Source organism: Thamnophis sirtalis, unplaced genomic scaffold (assembly GCF_051295495.1).
Source record: "Thamnophis sirtalis isolate CommonGarterSnake01/CBP01778 unplaced genomic scaffold, rThaSir2_p1.2 scaffold_3, whole genome shotgun sequence".
In the NCBI taxonomy this organism is placed as follows: Eukaryota; Metazoa; Chordata; class Lepidosauria; order Squamata; family Natricidae; genus Thamnophis; species Thamnophis sirtalis.
Genome location: NW_028261383.1, coordinates 171,515,940 through 171,535,610, shown reverse-complemented (window position 1 = coordinate 171,535,610; position 19,671 = coordinate 171,515,940). Strand labels below are relative to the sequence as shown.

The window sequence follows — 19,671 nt, the reverse complement described above, 5'->3', positions numbered from 1 at the left end:
GATGATGTCAGGTGCGCGGTTTCGTCGAGTACGCTTTAGTCGAATGCAGTTTTGTGGTGGAACCGTGTTTCTCAACCTTGGTAACTTGAAGATGTCTGGACTTCAAATGCTGGCTGGGGAATTCTGGGAGTTGAAGTCCTGACATCTTCAAGTTGCCAAGGTTGAGAAACACTGTTGTAGAGCCTTTGAATGCAACCAGGATGTATTTCAGCAAACTTGCCCCACATTTTGAATGAATAAGAGTTTAGCCAAAGGTAATAATTTTACAAATTATTCTTTTTATAGCCTCTGAAGGGCTGCAGCTGCCCACAAGGAAGCCAAATACATTTGGTATCTTTTGAAAAGCTTTGTGGGAGAACCAGGAATTTAAAAGTGGAGAGCATTATTGCTAAAAGAAAGAATCCTGCCGATTAAAATCAGCCGGTATTGGTATAGCCATTTCTGTCACTTTTGTTCTACATTATCAAACAAAAAACAATTTCCTTAGAAACCTGCTGCATTGCAGTAGAGAAATTTTGACCCTCAAAAGAAATGGCCATCTGCTCCTTATATCATCTCCTTCCAAAGGGCTCAAGTCCTCGTTAAAAAAAAACTTCGATCAACTGTCCTATCTTTTTCTGGCACTTCCAACCAATCCAACATCAAAGCATATACAAGTCCAACCCAAAAAGAAGCAGAGGCAGATTATGGAAGTCAGTATATATTTTATAAAACAACCAGTACATCTCAAAAGACTACGAAAATGTTTCAGGACATTATGCTGACTTCTGCTTCTTTGAATGCCTTGCTTTTCGGAAGGTGTTTTTGCCTTTGAAGGCCTGCTTCTGCCCCGGTCTAGATTTCCCCTGCCTTCCTGATCCCGGAGGCCTAAAGCCAGTCTGTCTTTTCCCTTTTGGCTGTCCCGCAGCCCGGGATTGCTTCTGCTTTGCATTCTGTGGCTTCTTGTGCTGCCTGATATTCCTCTGCTGCTGGCTCAACTTCCCCTGGCGGTGTTGAGGGGTGCCTCTTTGTAGCTGCCTCTGACCACCGGGCCGCGAAGTTTTCTTGTGTTTCATTGTGGTTTTGGGCCCCGTACGCTCTTGACACTGATCTCGTAATGAAGGCATGTGTTTACGTTTTTTCTTGGGCGTGGTGGATTGGCTGAGCCTCCGTTTCCTCTTTGTGCTTTGTGGGAACAAATCTAGAAAGAATGGGGCCCAATAAAAGCAGCAGTTAAGAAGAGTCATTTTAAAAAAAAAGTTTTTATTGTTTTTATTAAAAGGAAACACACACACACACAAAAATCATCTTCCATTACATCTTGTAGAAAGCGTATCCATTGGTTACAGGTATATTTCGTGTGCTTCTTCCACCAGCACATATATTTCATTCAGTTTAAATTGTACATTTTAGAATTTATATATTTTACTATCGCTATACCACCATTTTCATTTAATAGAGTTTTAATGACACAGCCACCTACTGGCATTGTTAAAAAGATATCTAACATTCCCTCTCCTTTCCACCCTCTCCAACTCACAAATTAACGCTTCTGTCCATTTTACTTTTACTAGTGGATCGCACCTGCGAGTCATTTTTATACTCAGCACTTTTTAAAAAAAAAACAAGAATGATCTTAAGGCAGTAACAAAAATTTAGATCATAGGATCTTCAAGTAGGAAGTCACAGCCCAGCCAGAAACAAAGGAAAAACAGCTTCGGAAAAAAGCCAGAGCTATGAGAACCAAAAGGAAAGCTTGATATGGGATTGTTGGAAAATCTAGCCCTCCCCAAATTCTCTCCCCTGCACCTGTATTTGCCCCGTGAGGGAAGGGAAAGGAACAGACACCTAGAGTTAAAAGTGCCGTGGCAGCAGCTCTTGACGAGGATCAAATGTCAAAAAAGGATCTTTGACATTTGACAGATCAAATGTCTGCCAAAGAAGGAATACTGCTTCTTCTTGGCTCAGACCTTTAACAATGACGGCTAGTCCCAAGTGAGTTGAGAAAGCACACACTCCCCTTTCTTCCCCAGGACAGATGCATCAGGAAGTTACTTTAGAGAACCAGGATCCAGGTTATGAGCAACGATGCCCACCTCCAAATTGTTCCAATTTTAGAGAAGGAGAGAAGAAAGGAGGGAAGGAAGGAGAGAAGGAGAAGAAAGGAGGGAAGGAAGGAGAGAAGAAAGGAGGGAAGGAAGGAGGGAAGGAAGGAGAGAAGGAGAGAATAAAGGAGGGAAGGAAGGAGGGAATGAAGGAGATAAGAAAGGAGGGAAGGAAGGAGGGAAGGAGAGAAGAAAGGAGGGAAGGAAGGGGGAAGGAAGGAGGGAAGGAAGGAGAGAAGGAGAGAAGAAAGGAGGGAAGGAAGGGGGAAGGAAAAAGGGAAGGAAGGAAGGAGGGAAGGAAGGAGAGGAGAGAAGAAAGGAGGGAAGGAAGGAGGGAAGAAAGGAGGGAAGGAAGGAGGGAATGAAGGAAGGAGGGAAGGAAGGAAGAAAGGAAGGAGAGAAGGAGAGAAGAAAGGAGGGAAGGAAGGGGGAAGGAAGGAGGAAAGGAAGTAGAGAAGGAAGGAGAGAAGAAAGGAGGGAAAGAAGGAGGGAAGGAAGAAGAAGTAGGATTGTTGTAAAATAAGATGGATGTATGGGATGGTAAGAAAGCAATCTTAATTATATTGTCAATTGTAGGGGAGAAAAATTGTTATAAATACATATTATTAACAACAGTTATGAGATTATATAATTGTGAATGTATATATGAGAAATAAAAAATTAAAAAATTAAAAAAAAATTCTTCCAATTTAAAAAGCACTGACCTTCATCCGGCTCCTCCCCAACTTCCTGGCGGTAGTATTCCACGTCGTCATCGGAGGGCTCGTCTACATTTTGCTGGCCCTGCATTCCGGGGTCCTCGGCATCACTGTCTCCTCCCACCGCTTGGTCCATCTTGCTCTTCATCCCTGCCAGACTCTTCTTCCTGTAGCCAAGGACAATTTCCATGAGTGCCCCGAGTCTCCATCTTCTCAACCCAAAGGGACATTCCCTGCTCCCGCTTAGGCTCTGGGGGAAAACATCTGGACGAGAAGCTTTGCTGGCTTTGGGTGCCTCCTCTTCCCCCTCCCCCTTACCGATGAGCCTGCTTCAGTGCTTTTTTGTGGGCCACATCTGCCTCTTGCTTCTGGCGCCGTTGAGCCTTGAGTAGCAGCTTTTCCTCTTTCCTGGCCAGGGCCTCTCGGATCTCTTCTTCAGTCTTGTGAACTGGGAGAAGGCACGGGGCATTAACCAATGGGAAGATGCACAGGGAAAGCCACTAAGGCCAGGCGGTTAGCTTCCCCCCTTGAGGCACCCAAGGGGGAGGGGGGCAGGTAAAACCCATTTGCCATGATGAGCAGCAACAGGCACAGCAATAACTGAGTTAAGTCTCAGAAACGTTTTGACTGCTGAAAGACAGGATTTATTTATAAGAAGATAGGGAGCTACCTTGCAATGGTAGGTCATCCATTCATCTAATCCAGGGGTAGTCAACCTTTTTACACCTACCGCCCACTTTTGTATCTCTGTTAGTAGTAAAATTTTCTAACCGCCCGCCGGTTCCACAGCAATGGTGATTTATAAAGTAGGGAAGTAACTTTACTTTATAAAATTTATAAAGCAGAGTTAGTGGTAGAGGGGGAGGGGAGGTAGGGTAGAGGGGAATGATGGAGGGAAGATAGTAAGTTGGAGGGTGGTGGTGGAAGAAAGAGGTGTATGGAGAGCGGAAGAGGTATATTGGGTTTCTATTTGAGTTTGAGTCTTATTTTATTTATATTTCTGGGGGCATTGTTGACAAGAGGAATTGCTGTGATTATTGTTTAATGTTGTATGGCCCCGGTTATGCACAGTATATATGTGACTGTATGAAAATGAAAAATGGAAAATAAAAACATTAATTTTCAATACTGAAGAGGTCAAGAACACTAACAATAAACTGGATGACATTAAAAAAAAATTATGAAGCAGAGTTAACAGCAAACCCCTACCGCCCACCATGAAAGAGAGCCAAGGTGGCGCAGTGGTTAGGGTGCAGTACTGTCAGCCACTTCAGCTGACTGTTATCTGCAGTTCAGCGGTTCTAATCTCACTGGCTCAAGGTTGACTCAGCCTTCCAAGGTGGGTAAAATGAGGACTCAGACTGTGGGGGCGATATGCTGACTCTGTAAACCGCTTAGAGAGGGCTGAAAGCCCTATGAAGAGGTATATAAGTCCAACTGCTATAAAGCTGGAACGCCCACTAGTGGGTGGTAGGGACCAGGTTGACTACCACTGATCTAATCCATTATACTGACTGATAGTATACTGACTCTGTAGTGTGTTAGGAAGAGTTTTATTTGCCCAACCTGGAAATGACACAACAAATGTTCTTTATAGCAGGGGTTTCCAACTTTAAGACTTGTGGACTTCAACTCCCCCACGCAGAATTCCTCAGCCAGCGAAGTTTTAATGGCAGAGGAATTCTTGGAAGTCCACAAGTCTTAAAATTGCCAAGGCTGGAGACCCCTGCTTTATGGAGTAGCTCAACAGAGGAACCATCTAGGCAGAGAGGTGATAGTGGAGATTCAGTATCTACAGACAAACAGATGTTGGAAACGATCTGTCTGGGATCGTTTAATCACGATACCTGCGCTGAGCAATGCAAGTTGGTGCTTGATGGCTTAAATCACTCTGTCCAACTCTAGGATTCGATGAGTGTACTTGTATAAAACTAGCTGTGCCTCAGACCAGTGGTATTTTCTTAAAGATATAGTATACATCCACAACATACAAACCCAACTGGATCTGCCTAAAACTTTACAACCCTTCAATTTTCACTTTCTTCCAAGTTGGAAGTGATCGAGCAGTGGATCAGTTTGGCCTTTTGATCTTTTGGAGGCCTGGGTTATTATATCCAGGGGTTCAAGAGATAGCTGAGCTGTTCTCAGCCAGTGGGTTCAGTTCTCTCTCTCACGCACAGGTTTGAAAAGTGCAAAAATCCAAGGCTAGTCCTCTCGGGTTTCAAAAAAAACAGGTTCATGATATACATCAGTTCCTCCAAAGCACAACACTGATCTCCCCAAAACTTTTGCTCCAGTTGAAAAAATCTTGTAAAAAGGGAGAAATGTTTGCAACAGTACTGGAAGAGTAATTGCACTAATCACTCTATACTCCAATTATCCTCTAAGTCAGTGTTTCTCAACATTGGCAACTTGAAGATGTCTGGACTTCAACTCCCAGAATTCCCCAGCCAGCATTCGCTGGCTGGGGAATTCTGGGAGTTGAAGCCCAGACATCTTCAAGTTGCCAACGTTGAGAAACACTGCTCTAAGTCATACAGTACACCACCATAGGAGAGGTGTTCGTGAATACCATCAATACTCTGGTTCTGCTCTTCCAACAGAAGAGCCACAATACTTACTGAAGCTGTGGTAGAGTACATTGCCTTGACCTAGTCCTTCTTCCACCTTGATGAGCTGCAATGTCATGCGAGGACCAATCTGGGCACAGAGACAACACACAAGCGACACAGAAATTCAAATTCAGGCATCTTGAGCAGCAAGGAAGAAAGGCTGCAGCTCTTGGATGAGGGGTGGGGCATTCCAAAGCCAGGTGATCAGAGCAGATCATCTGGAGGATCAGAAGAGCTCTGTTTACTGCTATACCTGGCCCCATGCTACATCCTGAGCCGAGGCGGCGCAGTGGTTAAATGCAGCACTGCAGGCTACTTCAGCTGACTGCAGTTCTGCAGTTCGGCTGTTCAAATCTCACTGGCTCAGGGTTGATTCAGCCTTCCATCCTTCCGAGGTGGGTAAAATGAGGACCCGGATTGTTGTTGGGGGCAATATGCAGCCCGCTTAGAGAGGGCTGAAAGCCCTATGAAGCGGGATATAAGTCTAACTGCTATTGCTATCCTTGTTCACCCAATCATTAAGAATTTTTACATAAGTAAAAGACTAATGTAAAGGGGGGGAAATTACAAAGTGCGAAAAACAAAATCTAGAAAGAAAATAAAGAATGAGAAAAACTAAGCAGCTTTGACCTTCTTTTCTAAACTAAACTAATCCGCGAGCTGCGCTGGCTACCTGCTGATCTCCGGGTGAGCTTCAAGGTGCTACTTACCACCTACAAAGCCCTTCATGGTAGTGGATCTAGGTACTTGAGAGACCGCCTCCTGCCAATTACCTCCTCACGACCCATTAGATCGCATAGATTGGGCCTCCTCCGAGTTCCATCTGCCAGTCAGTGCCGACTGGCAACTACGCGGAGGAGAGCCTTTTCAGTAGCAGCTCCGACCCTTTGGAACGATCTCCCCGTGGAGATTCGTACCCTCACCACCCTCCAGACCTCCCGCACAGCCCTCAAGACCTGGCTATCCCGTCAGGCCTGGGGTTAAAGATTATAATCCATCCCCGCCCAAATGTTGAATGAATGTTGCTTTACTCTTTTAATTATGTATTGTCTTATATGTCATTGTATGTTTCCCCTTCCTATATAAGTTGTAAGCCGCCCTGAGTCCCCTCAGGGAAAAGGGCGGCCTATAAATAAACTTAACCTAACCTAACCTAATCATCCCTCCTCCCTGATTTTACAAAAAAAATATCCTTTTTTTTACTTAAGTCTTTTTTTCAGTCACATCCATTTATTATCCCTTCACTCTTTTCCATTTCCAGTGAAAAGTCCATAAAGCGTTCCCAGTCTTTTAACGCTCTCACCCAACTCTCAAGCACCCCATTCCTCACTGACCTCGGTGAGTCGGACTGCACTCTGCTGGGCCTTCATGTTCCCACGGCCAGCACAGGCCTGAGGCAGCTCTGTGATATTGTGACTGCCGTCTTGCTCAGCTTCGCTCTCAGAGAGATTGATGTCCCTGCAGGTCAGGGCAACAAAACAACACATTTTTTGTTCTTCCTGGCACGACTGTCATCAACATTCAAAATCATTCCCATTCTGGGATTTATTAAGACTACAAACCCCACCAATTTCAGTTAGCATGGTACCGATTGGAGTTGGGAGGGGAAGGGGTTGAGAGACCGCCTACTGCCAATTACCTCCACTAGACCGATACGATCGCATAGATTAGGCCTCCTCCGAATTCCATCATCCAGCCAGTGCAGACTGGCAACTACCCGGAGGAGAGCCTTCTCGGTGGCTGCTCCGACCCTCTGGAACGAACTCCCCGTGGAGATTCGGACCCTCACCACCCTCCAGTCCTTTAGGGCGCCGCCCCAAAGATCTGGCTGTCCCGGCTGGCCTGGGGTTAAGATTCTAACCCCACTCGAATTGTGTGACTGTTGTGTTTTTAATAATGATGTATTGTCAGGATAAGAGCCTGTGGCCTAATGGCTAAGAAGTCTGCCTAGTATGTAATATAGCCCAGGTTCAAATCCCAGTAAGGGTATGGCTAGCTGATGAGAGCTAAATAGCTTGAAATAGATCTATACAATAACCTCGGGGGAAATCCTGCAGGTAATTAAGCAATTAAAGTTAGGGAAAGCACCAGGTACAGATGGCTTGACAGCGGTTTACTATAAAAACTTACAGTTAGAAATGGTAGAACCTCTTAGAGAATTATTTAATATGATTCAAACGGAAGGTAAAGTCCCTCCATCTTGGAAGACAGCGTTTATATCTTTGATACCCAAAGAAGAACAAGATACTACTCAACCCAAAAATTATAGACCTATTTCATTACTGAATGTAGATTATAAAATTTTTACTAAAATATTAGCAAATAGGTTAATGTTGGTCATTCAACAATTGATACATACGGACCAAACAGGTTTTATACAAGGGAGACAGATGAAAAGTAATGTTAGATTAATTATTAATGCATTAGAATATTTGGGAAAGAACAACCAGATCCCTGCTGCGTTTATATTTTTGGATGCTAAGAAGGCCTTTGATCGAGTTAACTGGCAATTTCTGTTGAAGATACTGCAAAAAATGCAGATAGGAGATAATTTTCTACAGTCAATTAAAGCAATATACCAACAGCAAACAGCACAAATCATAGTCAATGGAAGTCTAACAGACTCTTTTCAAATTGGAAAAGGTACAAGACAGGGCTGTCCTTTGTCCCCATTATTGTTTATTATAACTTTGGAAGTATTGTTGAATAAAATACGGGGCTTGGATGGTTTAAAAGGGATCAAGATTAGGCAGCAAGAATATAGAGTCCGCGCTTTTGCGGATGATTTGGTCATAATATTGGAACAACCGCAGGAATCTAGTATGGTTTTAATGAATATGATTAATCAATATGGTCAAGTGTCGGGCTTTAAAATAAACTTAGGAAAAACCAAAATATTAGCTATAAATATGAATATTAAACAAAAGGAAGAATTAGGAGTGATGCTAGGATGTGAGGTAGTTAAAAAAGTTAAATATCTTGGAGTTAACATTTTAACTTCAAATGGGAAATTATATAAGCATAATTATGAACCACTTTGGCATAGCATACAGACAGAGATGAAAAAATGGGAGAAATTGCACTTATCTTTGCTGGGTAGGATAGCGGCAGTGAAAATGAACATTTTACCAAAATTTTTATTTCTCTTCCAAATGTTACCTATACTTAAAAAAGATGCGAACCTTTTAGAATGGCAGAAGGGTATCAACAAATTTGTGTGGGCAGGAAAGAAGCCGAGGGTAAAGATGAAAATAATGCAAGATGTACGTGAGAGAGGAGGATTGAAACTACCTAATTTAAAAATATATTATGATGCAGTGGTATTATCTGTAATTAGTGATTGGATTCACTTAACCAATGATAGAATATTGAACATTGAGGGACACGATCTGGTATTTGGTTGGCATGCTTACCTGTTATTCAACAAAAAATTGGATAAGAACTTTAAAAGTCATATTTTAAGAAATGCTTTATTGCGGGTCTGGAAGAAATATCAATATAAATTAAATGACAAGATACCCATGTGGGCAATTCCTAGACACGCAATTGAAAATATGAATACAGCACAAAAACAGGACAGAATTACCTACAGACAGCTTCTTACCTCGGAAAGGGGGGTATTACAATTAAAATCTTTAGAGGTATTAAAAGAGGAGAAGGTAGTTCAAACATGGTTCCAGTATGGGCAATTACAGGCTAGGTGGAAAATAGATCAAAAAATTGGTTTTATTCAAGTTGAGGATAATTTGTTTAAACAAATAAGAGATCAAAGCTTAATGCATATAAAGAGGATATATAATGTATTAATACAGATGGATTCGGAAACAGAATTAGTTAAAGATTGTATGATAAAATGGGCTCAAAATATTGAGGAACCAATAATGTTGGATACATGGGAAAGAATCTGGGTAAGAAATGTGAAATTTACACAAGCTCAAAATCTGAGAGAAAATTTTTACAAGATGTTCTATAGATGGCATTTAGATCCTAAAAAGTTGGCTTCTATGTATCCGAATGTACAGCCTAAATGTTGGAGATGTGGTTCTCTCGATGCTACATATTATCATATATGGTGGACCTGCCAAAAGGTTAAAGCATTTTGGATAAAAATATGGTGGGTCATGCAAAATGTTTTTAAAAGAAGGATAAAGTTTAGTCCTCAGTTATTTTTACTAGGTATATGTACTGACTTTACAGTGGTAGAGACCAATTTGACTCTGCACCTGATAACTGCAGCAAGACTGTTGGTGGCGCAATATTGGAAGAAGGAAGACTTGCCTACAATTCAAGAATGGACATTGAAAGTAACAAACTTAGCTGAAATGGCTAAAATATCGGCATATCTCAAAGATCATTCAAATGAGAGATATAAACGAGACTGGAAAAAATGGATTGACTATATACAAAATAAATACGGGACTAAGAAATTCCAGTTAGCCTATGCTTAAGATTAGAAATGATCTAAATTGTTTAAAGTTAGTTCAGTAAGAAGAAGCTAAGGTCAATCTAGAATGTCATTAATTTCTTTATTTCTTTTTTCTCAATAGATTTTAGACTGTGTTAGTTAAAATTCTATACCGTGTACGGGTTCTGGGAAGTCGGGGGGGGGGAGGAGGAGGGGGGGTGGGGGGGTGGAGGGAGGGAGGGGTACACACAAAAAAAAATTGTACTTCAATGTTTTAATGATTGACAAATGATGACATATTTGTGTTTTTTTTTAAAGAAAAATAAAAAAGTTCTGTTAAAAAAAAATAATAATAATAATGATGTATTGTCTTTATGTTAGAAATTGTTTGTCCTCCCCCCCCCCCTTTTTTGAACTGTGAGCCGCCCTGAGTCCCCCCAGGGAAAAGGGCGGCATACAAATAAAGGGAAAATGAAAATGAAATGAAATGGTTGAGCAAATGAGGACCCGTACTGTAAAATGAAAACCTCAGCCCTGCCTTCAAACCACGCCCCCCTTCTCACACCTCTGCAGAATCCCTCCCAGGATTCAAAAGGAAGCTAAATTCTAGATGGAAGGAACAGGTAGACAGCTTTCACTTTCTCACCTGACCAACAATTCACTGATGTCATCCAGGCGGTTCATGTTAGGAAATTTCTCTTGCAGGAGCTTCTTCAGCCCTTTGCTCATGCCCACTGGCACTACTTTCAGGCTGCTACAAAATACAGGAAAGGAGCAGATTTCATCAGGGGGGAAAAAAGCACAATTTAACTACAACTGTGTTGGGGCCACAGAGGGGCGGGGGCGGAAGGAGGAGAGGTAGCCCTGGTATCTCTCCAAGGAAAGTCCCATGGTATCAGGCACGAGAAAGACCATTCTTCTATCCAAGGAGCTTGAGAACCATGATTAGATTCTCCAAACTGATGTAGATGTTAGACGTGTTGCTCTACAATTGCTAATAACCATGCCATCTGGAAATCCTGGGAGTTACACTACGACACATCTAGTGTATAAGGCTGGGAAAGGCAGTCAATATTAAATTAATGGTTTAATTACCAGCATTATACAAGACAAGTGAGGATTACATAGCACATCAGGAAGGTCTATTCTTGTTCTCATATTAACAAGAAACAATGTATACACAAACTCTGAAATAAGCAAGACCAGCCATAAGTGAAGAACCCAAGAATCTATATAGCAACAGCAATAGCAGTTAGACTTATATACCGCTTCATAGGGCTTTCAGCCACTCTGTAAAGTGGTTTACAGAGTCAGCATATCGCCCCCAACAATCCGGGTCCTCATTTTACCCACCTTGGAAGGATGGAAGGCTGAGTCAACCTTGATCCAGTGAGATTTGAACCACTGAATTGCAGCTAACAGTCAGCTGAAGTAGCCTGCAGTGCTGCACTCTACCCACTCTAATGAACCTCCCCACTGTTTAAGTTTTCGAACTGATGTGGTTCTCAATATTAGTATAAAATAAAGGCTCAGAAAAAGAAGACTAGATCATCTGGGATAGTTATCTCTCATTTCGGTAGACATCTTTCTTTGACATAATAGCTTTATCCTAGTTTTTGCAGGTCCCAATTCTTCTTGAATTACATGCTAACAATTTAAAAATTAAGAAGATCAGGATCGATATTGCGTACTTTACAAGTGCAAACAAAATGATACAAACTTGGAAAGAGACTTATTCTGTCAGATGTAAAATAGTCTACAGAGTTTGCTTTTTTTCCCCATAACTGCTTAAATATGTTGCCAGGAAGCTTAATTAGAGGATTACTTGAAAATTTGCATAAAGTTTTGCATTTAATTTCCCATTTACTTACTATTTATATTGTTCAGTAAACTGCCTTAAATGTTAAGGGACAGATACTAGTTAGTAATTCAGACACAAATATTCTGATGAATTTCCTTCTTTGTTTCGTTGTTTTTTTAAGGGGGATTCTGGGTTTGTATGATAAAAAGAGGTGAGATTATTGAGCTCATTAGAAAAAACACTGCAACCACCTATAAGAGCCAAGGTGGCGCAGTGGTTAAATGCAGCACTGCAGGCTACTGCTAGATCAGCAGGTCAGCGGTTCAAATCTCACCGGCTCAGGGTTGACTCAGCCTTCCATCCTTCCGAGGTGGGTAAAATGAGGACCCAGATTGTTGGGGGCAATATGCTGACTCTCTGTAAACCGCTTAGAGAGGCCTGAAAGGCCTATGAAGCGGTATATAAGTCTACTGCTATTCCTATATTGCTATTGCTATCAATAAAAAAAAATCCATTTCTAACTGGCTTGGACACATCAGAGCGTTTACTGAAATATAAAATCAGAGACATATCAGCAGACTATACTCTCATCATCTGCATCCAATTTAGACAGGACCTTGTTCATGTCTGCAACGGAATCTGCAGTCACATTAGAGCCACTGTGGACAGCAGCCTTGCCTCCATTGTACCAATACACTGATCTATAACTTCCATCTCCCCCTACCTCCAGCTGGCTGAGAATGATGGGAACAGGAATCCAATTCACCTGGAGAAACGAAGTTAGGGAGTCAGGACATGGATCCTGAGCTAGCCTGAAACTAACAAAGGACACATAGGTTCCTCTCAGCTTCCAGCTTACCAAATAGTACTGAAGACCCTGAAAAGTCCCCTTTTCCCCGAGTTCGTATTCATGTTGCCCCCTAGAATTGTGAGAGTTTTAATGAACATGAATACAATGGCATTTCTCATCAGGACTCCCTGTGCAGTTTATTTCAAACCATCAGAAACAAGAGTGGCACAGAGCAGAAATTAAAACTTACTTACTAGTGACGGAATTCCATTATCTGGGTGTCAGGATTGTAATTGATCAGGACACAGCGTTTGATGGTATTTAAACTGACCTGATAGGTAGGAAAAAAAGAAAGGCACACATGGTGAGATTGAGGATTCAGTCTAGGGCTCCAGCCCTTTCTCGAAAAGCAACCTCTTTCTACTGGGAATAATCAAAGGGAAATATACAAAGAAAATTAAGTACATATTAATACATCTGCTATCTACAGCTAGAATAGCATTTGCCCAATGCTGGAAACAAAATAATACCCCCCTCGGAGGAATTAGTGATAAAAAAAAACTTTGGATTGTGCAGAGGTGGACAAATTAACACTGAAATTAAAAGATAAAGAAGAGTCGGAATATTATGGAATTTGGAACAATTGGTACAAATGACTGCAAAACAAGAATAAAATTAATTAAGCTAAAAAACTATATATAAATATATATAGAACTGTGTATAAAGGTGTGTAAATATAGAAGCGAAATATTATATACATGTACAAGTACGATGACATAACAATGTTGATGTAATGACTGTAAGGTGTTGTAGAAGGGAAAAAATAAGAAAAAAATCTGCAAAAAGAAAGAAAGAAAGAAAGAAAGAAAGAAAGAAAGAAAGAAAGAAAGAAAGAAAGAAAGAAAGAAAGAAAAGAAAAAAAAAAGAAAAGAAAAGCAACCTCAGGTTAAGATTTTCCAGCTGCCAACAATCAGTACTCAAACTACTTCTCAATGATCAAACTTGCAAGCCAAAGAGTTCTTATATCCAATTCTCAAATATCAGATTTAAAAATTTCTGGGAGGAGGGGGATAGAAGGTTCCACCACAAAACCGCGTTCGACTAAAGCGCGCTCGACGAAACCGCGTAGCTGACGTCATCAACAGGCCGACAACAGCGCAGAGACAGAAGCACGCTGTAAACGCTAAACCTAAAATTAACCCCTAAACCTACACCTAACCCCCCTAAACCTAAACCTAACCCTAAACCTAACCCTTAACCTAACCCTAACCCAACCCTAAAGCTAACCCTAAACCTAACCCTTACCTTAAGTTGAATCGCCTTGCTTTCAAAGCGCTATTTAAAGCGCCCTTCTTTCTCCGCGCTCGCTGTTGTCGCCCTGTTGATGACATCAGCGACGCGGTTTAATCAGGCGCGCTTTAGTCGAGCGCGGTTTTGTCGTGCCACGGGATAGAAGAAAACCTGGAAAATCCCTATTTTCTTCACTGAACATTTTTGAAAATGTTTCTGAAGCATCTTATCTCCATAGTTTCTAACTCCAGGTTCTCAAAAAGCACATTTATTTCTGTGCTGACTAAAATCTTATTTAATTCAAGCAGTGGGAATGAGGTTTATCCTATGTCTCTCCTCTCCTTTCCGTGGTTAAAGATGACCACTAGATAATATATTTGAACAATATCTGTACAACTCAAAGGGAGAACTACATTCAACTTGGGAGGAAGAGGAGGAGATTCAAAACTAAATAACCCTCTTCCATTTCTGCATTCATACAACTTGCACTCCAACGTTAACAAGGACTCAAGTGTTAGAAACACCAAACATCCAGCAAAATGGGTGATAAAAGGGTTGATGCATCAGTGCGTTTACTTTGGAAGAAAATCACAGAGAACTGTCATCCAAGATACACTATCATCATTTGCATCGGGATCAAAATTATGCCAAAATTTAGGTTTCATCTACCACTGCTCTATGCCTGTTAAGAGGGATGAGGTCCTTCTTGTTGAGATTTAGCTCTATACCCCGCGTCAATTTTTAGGCAGCAAAGTTATCACAAGGGCAGGATTCAGACCAGAGGAATCTGAGCAGCAAACGAGTCATCTAATTAGCTTCCCAATCTCCAAGCCTGAATATACTCACTTTGTGAACATTGATGGAAGGAAACATGTTCTGGAACATAGTGGCCATGACTTTGATGTGCATGCCCTCGATGCCAAAGTTGTTCAGCACTAGGAGAGGAGGATGGGTAAACTGTTGTTCATGCATCCGATGCCGCTTCAGAGATGACACGACGTCTTTGATGAGTGAATACTGTGGCAAACAACAAACAGAGACAAGGGAGGCATACATTCTTTTTAGAGGGGATGTCACTATTTCGAGGACTGCCTCAGATCTCAGCTTTTATTTAGAACAAACTACACAAAGTCGGTATTCTTCATGCTAGTTAAGTGGGAGTTTGAAAATATATGGACTACTCTCTGTGAAATCTTTAAGAATCCAGATAATGACAATGTACAGCAGTCGCCAGAATAACTTATAGAAAATAGGAGCCGAGGTGGCGCAGTGGTTAGGGTGCGGGAGTGCAGGCCACTTCAGCTGACTGTTATCTGCAGTTCAGCGGTTCAAATCTCACCGGCTCAAGGTTGACTCAGCCTTCCAAGTTGGGTGAAATGAGGACCCAGACTGTGGGGGCAATTTGCTGACTCAATTTGCTAAAAATCTGTAAACCGCTTAGAGGGGGCTGAAAGCCCTATGAAGCGGTATATAAGTCTAATAAATAAATAAATACAATAAATTATGCAAGATCATTCTATATGAATGCACAAAGCTTTCAAATTTCAATTGTTTTGTTACACAAGGAAGAGGAGCAAGAAAAGAATAGGAACTACTCTGCACCCAAGCACACAACAAGCATCCTGAGGAACAATCTGCAATCCTGTATACTATCCATAGGAACTGCAAGCAGTTAAAATCATAAACATCTCCATCCATGACAAATTCCATTCAATCTTAGCCGAAAATCATATAATAGCGACTGGCTGCACCACCTGACAACCCTAGCCCAGGACCGAAAACAGTGGCGTCAAATTTCCATGGAAGTCGCCTATACCCATGATGGCTGAAGAGGCGTCAAGTACAAGTACAAGTACCAGCGACAGTTCTAAATCTACCCAGCCGATCCCACTGTAGATAATATAATCCCTCTGGTACCTGAGTGACTCTGAAGGTCAGTGTTGGTCCACCAGGGAGGCGCAGGAGTCTCTAAGAGAAATCAACAGGAAGGAGCTTTAACTCACAAGTACTAATATTGCAGGATTCAGAAGCTTAAAGCAGGCCCTAATAGTTTATAGACCTTCCTTCTATTTAATTTCCAATAGTATGGAAATTCTTTACACAGATGCATCAGTGCGTTTACTTTGAAATAAGAATCACAGAATTAAATCAGCAAGACAATTGTCATCATTTGCACCTGATAAGCAGACAGAATTAATATCATTCACTGGGCAAGAAATTTAAAAATTGTTCAGGGAAGAAACACGCTTAACATTCAACCGCTGTAAAAGCAGGACCCTTCAAACAATGTAAGAGTGATTCTTAAATGTTTGTTTGGTTCAACAATTTTACTACTTCACAACTGTTGCCATTTGAATGTCTTAGGAAGCCCCAAAGCAGAAAAAAAACGAGCAGAATCTTCCTGCTTATATTTCCCCATAATTTCCTCCAATATTAATTTGGTTACAAATAGCTCTCACCAACTGCTGACTCAGCAACTATTCAAAGTTGTGACAATGCTGAAAAGGGGAATTTACAAGCAGCTCTCCAAGTTGTGGCTGCCACAGCATCCCAATTTAATGGACTGAAGAGCTAATGTAACGTGTGGCTTCAAAATCATTCGCTCACTAGAGATAAGTTATGTATGGACAAATGTAAAAAAAATAGCGTGCATTGGGTATGTTTAATTAAATAAATTCAAATTTCTTTTTATTGCAAGTCACCTCTCATTTGCCTTTTTAAAAAAGCAAACAACGTTCCAATTGTTGCATATATCCTCGTGTACATACTTGTCACAAAACTATTTCACCACAGCTCTGAGGTCTTTTTCATGCTCATTTATCAGAAGCTTTAAATTTTATTGATTTATTCAAGAAGAGGATTAGTGAAGAATTCCTATTTTACTTCTACGTAGATATAACAGGGCTGATTTGCTACACACAACCAGGGGGATGGCCAGCTTCTAGGTATATCTCCTCTTCACATTAAGTGGCAACAAGATGTAACAGTATTGTATGAAAACTGAATCTATATGCCAGGTCAGAACCTGCTCCAAATCCTCTCCAATATATATAATTGAACAGAGGCCCAATTAAACCAGTTAGCACAGACAACCAGGGTCATAGGTTCTTAAAACAAAACATTTCCTCAATATGTCACTTACAAGGTTGATGCTGGTGGGATTTTTTGTGAAGACCAGGAAATGAGTCACACCCAGAGGTCCAGCTATTGTCACAAAATCTTTCAAAGAATTCTTCTTCCGCACCTAAAAAAGACACAACTGTGAGTAGGGCCATTCCACTGCCTGGCGTGCTTTGCGGACAAAATCTAGGATAAAATATATTTAAATTTTACTTCATTAATAGAAGTAAATAGCATTGCAAAAATGGACTGAACAATAGATTGGTTTGCCTAGTTGCCTTTGTGAAGTTACAATATTTAGCCAAGTTGTTTTTCCTTCTTCTATTACAGCCGCTCACACTTTTAAGTGCTGTCCCCACCTCATTTTATAGTCTGCTTTGATAATAAAATGCAATCATAACTTGAATAAAGCGTAAAAATGTTTTGTATAGCATGATTGTTTCCATAAACATGTAAATCTACATAATTAATATTTGCTTCTGGAAAGAATATTTTCAACTGTTCAAATAGAATTTAGAAAATGACCCCAATGTCAACGATCGACATTCCAGTCCCAATTGTGGTTGTTAAGCGAGCACTGCCTGTAAAGCAATTATTTCCATGAACCACAGTAGCCTTCCATGGCATTTAATAATTCACCTTGAGGCTGGTAGCAGAAAAGGGCTCCATCACTCGCCGAACATCTTGGATGAGTTGCTGTATATTCTTACCAATACGACCTCGATGAAACACAAAGGAGTGAGGCACGGAGCCATATTCCTCCTGAGATCGATGCTGGGCAGATGCTCGCTCCTTCTTTTGATTCTTAGTCTGAAAAGGAAAAACGAATTGGATGAAGAATAACACTAGTAGGGTTTAAGATATGCACAACAAATATCCCATTCCATACCAAATCCACTTTCTTATTGCAGGTTACTTTCTCATAGCCTCCACAGCTGGACTTTTAACTGCTGTAAAGAAGATCAGAAACTGCTGATGGTTTCCCCACTCTCTTCTTAACAATCTAATATATGCAATAATGGAATATTCCCCTAAAAACTCCAGAGCAGCAAGAGATTTTTAACTATTTCAAAACCACGCTGGTCATAAAAGCAATTTTACAGTATTATTTGCTTTGTTTGGAATTACCCAGGTATCAGGAAGAGCAAGCCAGTAGGGGGAAAAAGATACTAGGTGAAACGGTTCTATTAATATGCGTGGAAAAATATCTCAGAACCTCACATTAATAAGCAGAGCAACTTTATAATCAGGACGGATTTCAATCAAGGTCGAACAATTATTAGTTTCTCACAAAATAAGACACACGCATGAAGTTTTCTTGGGCACAGATAGATGCCTCACAACAATCTTGCATCAGGCCAACAATAATGAGTTTTCTAAATCTTTTATCATTCGCTAATCGGGCTTGTTTGTTTATGTTTGTTTATTGGATATATATGCCGCCCTTCTCCCAAGGACTCAGGATGGCGTACAACATTAAAAAAGACACAGATGATACTAACTTTAAGTTTATTTTAGAACATCTTTGTTAAGAGCCAAGGTGGCGCAGTGGTTAGGGTGCAGTACTGCAGGCCACTTCAGCTGACTGTTATCTGCAGTTCGGCAGTTCTAATCTCACCGGCTCAAGGTTGACTCAGCCTTCCATCCTTCCGAGGTGGGTGAAATGAGGACCCAGACTGTGGGGGCGATATGCTGACTCTGTAAACCGCTTAGAGAGGGCTGGAAGCCCCATGAAGCGGTATATAAGTCTAACTGCTATAAAGATTTATACCCTGTATTTGTTCTGGGAAGTCGGGGGGGGGGGAGGTTGGGGGGAATTCGGGTGGGGAGGGGAGGTAAATTTTTGTAAAAGCTTTTTTTTTTCTCAAAAATTTTCAATTAAAAAAAAGACACATATTACAAAAGTTTTTAAAAAATTAGAGTATCCAAAAAACAAACCCAATTAAGATTAACAGTAACATTTAAAATTCGATTCAAATTAACAATAATCAATCCTTTATTTTATTTTGTTCAGGCCAGGCCGGGCTTCTCCTGTTAAAGATTTCGGATTTTGTTTCGTCCTTCACTAGTTCACCATTCGGCCGCAGCGCCCATGCCGGCCTCCACTGCCTCTCAAGGTACCCTCCTTCTCCACTCTCATCACCCTCGTCACCACACCCGGCCTTGGCCCCAAATTCCACCTCTCCCGAGGCCTTTCAAGGAGCTCTCCGCCTCCGGGCCTCACTTTGCTGGGCCTCCCCATAACACTCGCGCCCTCCTCCTCGGGTCAACATCTCCCGAGGCCTTTCAAGGAGCCCTCCATCCCGGCCTTCGGTCCTCACTTTGCTCGGCCTCCCCATAACACTCGCGTCCTCCTCCTCGGGGCTCCTCTCGCCGGCGCGACCACGCGGGATGCGTTCACTTCCGGCCTCTGGTGCACCGAAATGCTTCCCCCCCCTCTCCGCCTCCCCAGATGAGGAGTTCCGACTTCCAACCGAGCAATGTGTGCTACCAAAATATTCATCCGGGCGGGTCTCTTGCGTAGCTTAATAAGTGAATCTCGGTTAGATCCCACGGGGTCCTTTCCCGTCTCAACATTGTTTATAGTGCTAAGTTAAGAGAAAGGCGCTGTGGAAAATTAAGGGATGATGATGATGATGATGATTGAAGTTATGATTTAGCCCCGCAATCGTGCTTCCCCCCCCAGCGTCAATTACAGCAGTCAGGATTAGATTGCAAAAAATCCAGACTGCCGCGAAATGGAAACAAGCGTGGCTTGTTTTGTGCATGTGTGTGTGCGCGCCTTTTAAATCTTTGGAGACCCAAGTTGACACTAGTACCGTAAATTAGTGGCAAAATATTTTTTGCCACTAATTTACGGTACTAGTAAAT

At 41.5% G+C, this 19,671-nt stretch overlaps 1 protein-coding gene across 1 annotated transcript; it reads right to left on the bottom strand.

Annotated features, from left to right (window-relative positions):
- Nucleotides 1–684: 684 nt before the first annotated feature.
- On the bottom strand, nucleotides 685–19,231 carry PPAN (peter pan homolog). Its single transcript, XM_087710945.1, has 12 exons — nucleotides 19,122–19,231; nucleotides 17,440–17,610; nucleotides 16,823–16,924; nucleotides 15,598–15,648; nucleotides 14,527–14,697; nucleotides 12,645–12,721; nucleotides 10,446–10,553; nucleotides 6,729–6,852; nucleotides 5,404–5,482; nucleotides 3,101–3,230; nucleotides 2,789–2,949; nucleotides 685–1,180 (listed from the first exon to the last, which is right to left on the bottom strand). Exons 1-12 carry the CDS (start codon nucleotides 19,137–19,139, stop codon nucleotides 756–758), a joined length of 1,617 nt encoding a protein of 538 aa, XP_087567071.1. The 5' UTR covers nucleotides 19,140–19,231; the 3' UTR covers nucleotides 685–755.
- Nucleotides 19,232–19,671: the final 440 nt, after the last annotated feature.

Bases quoted from the DNA above. Each gene is read 5' to 3' on its own strand.
- PPAN (XM_087710945.1), bottom strand. The intron at 16,925-17,439 runs GTGAATTATTAA...TGTCTTTTTTAG, and splicing joins TTTCTGCTACCAGCCTCAAG to GTGCGGAAGAAGAATTCTTT. The intron at 1,181-2,788 runs GTCAGTGCTTTT...CATTCTTTCTAG, and splicing joins TGGGGAGGAGCCGGATGAAG to ATTTGTTCCCACAAAGCACA.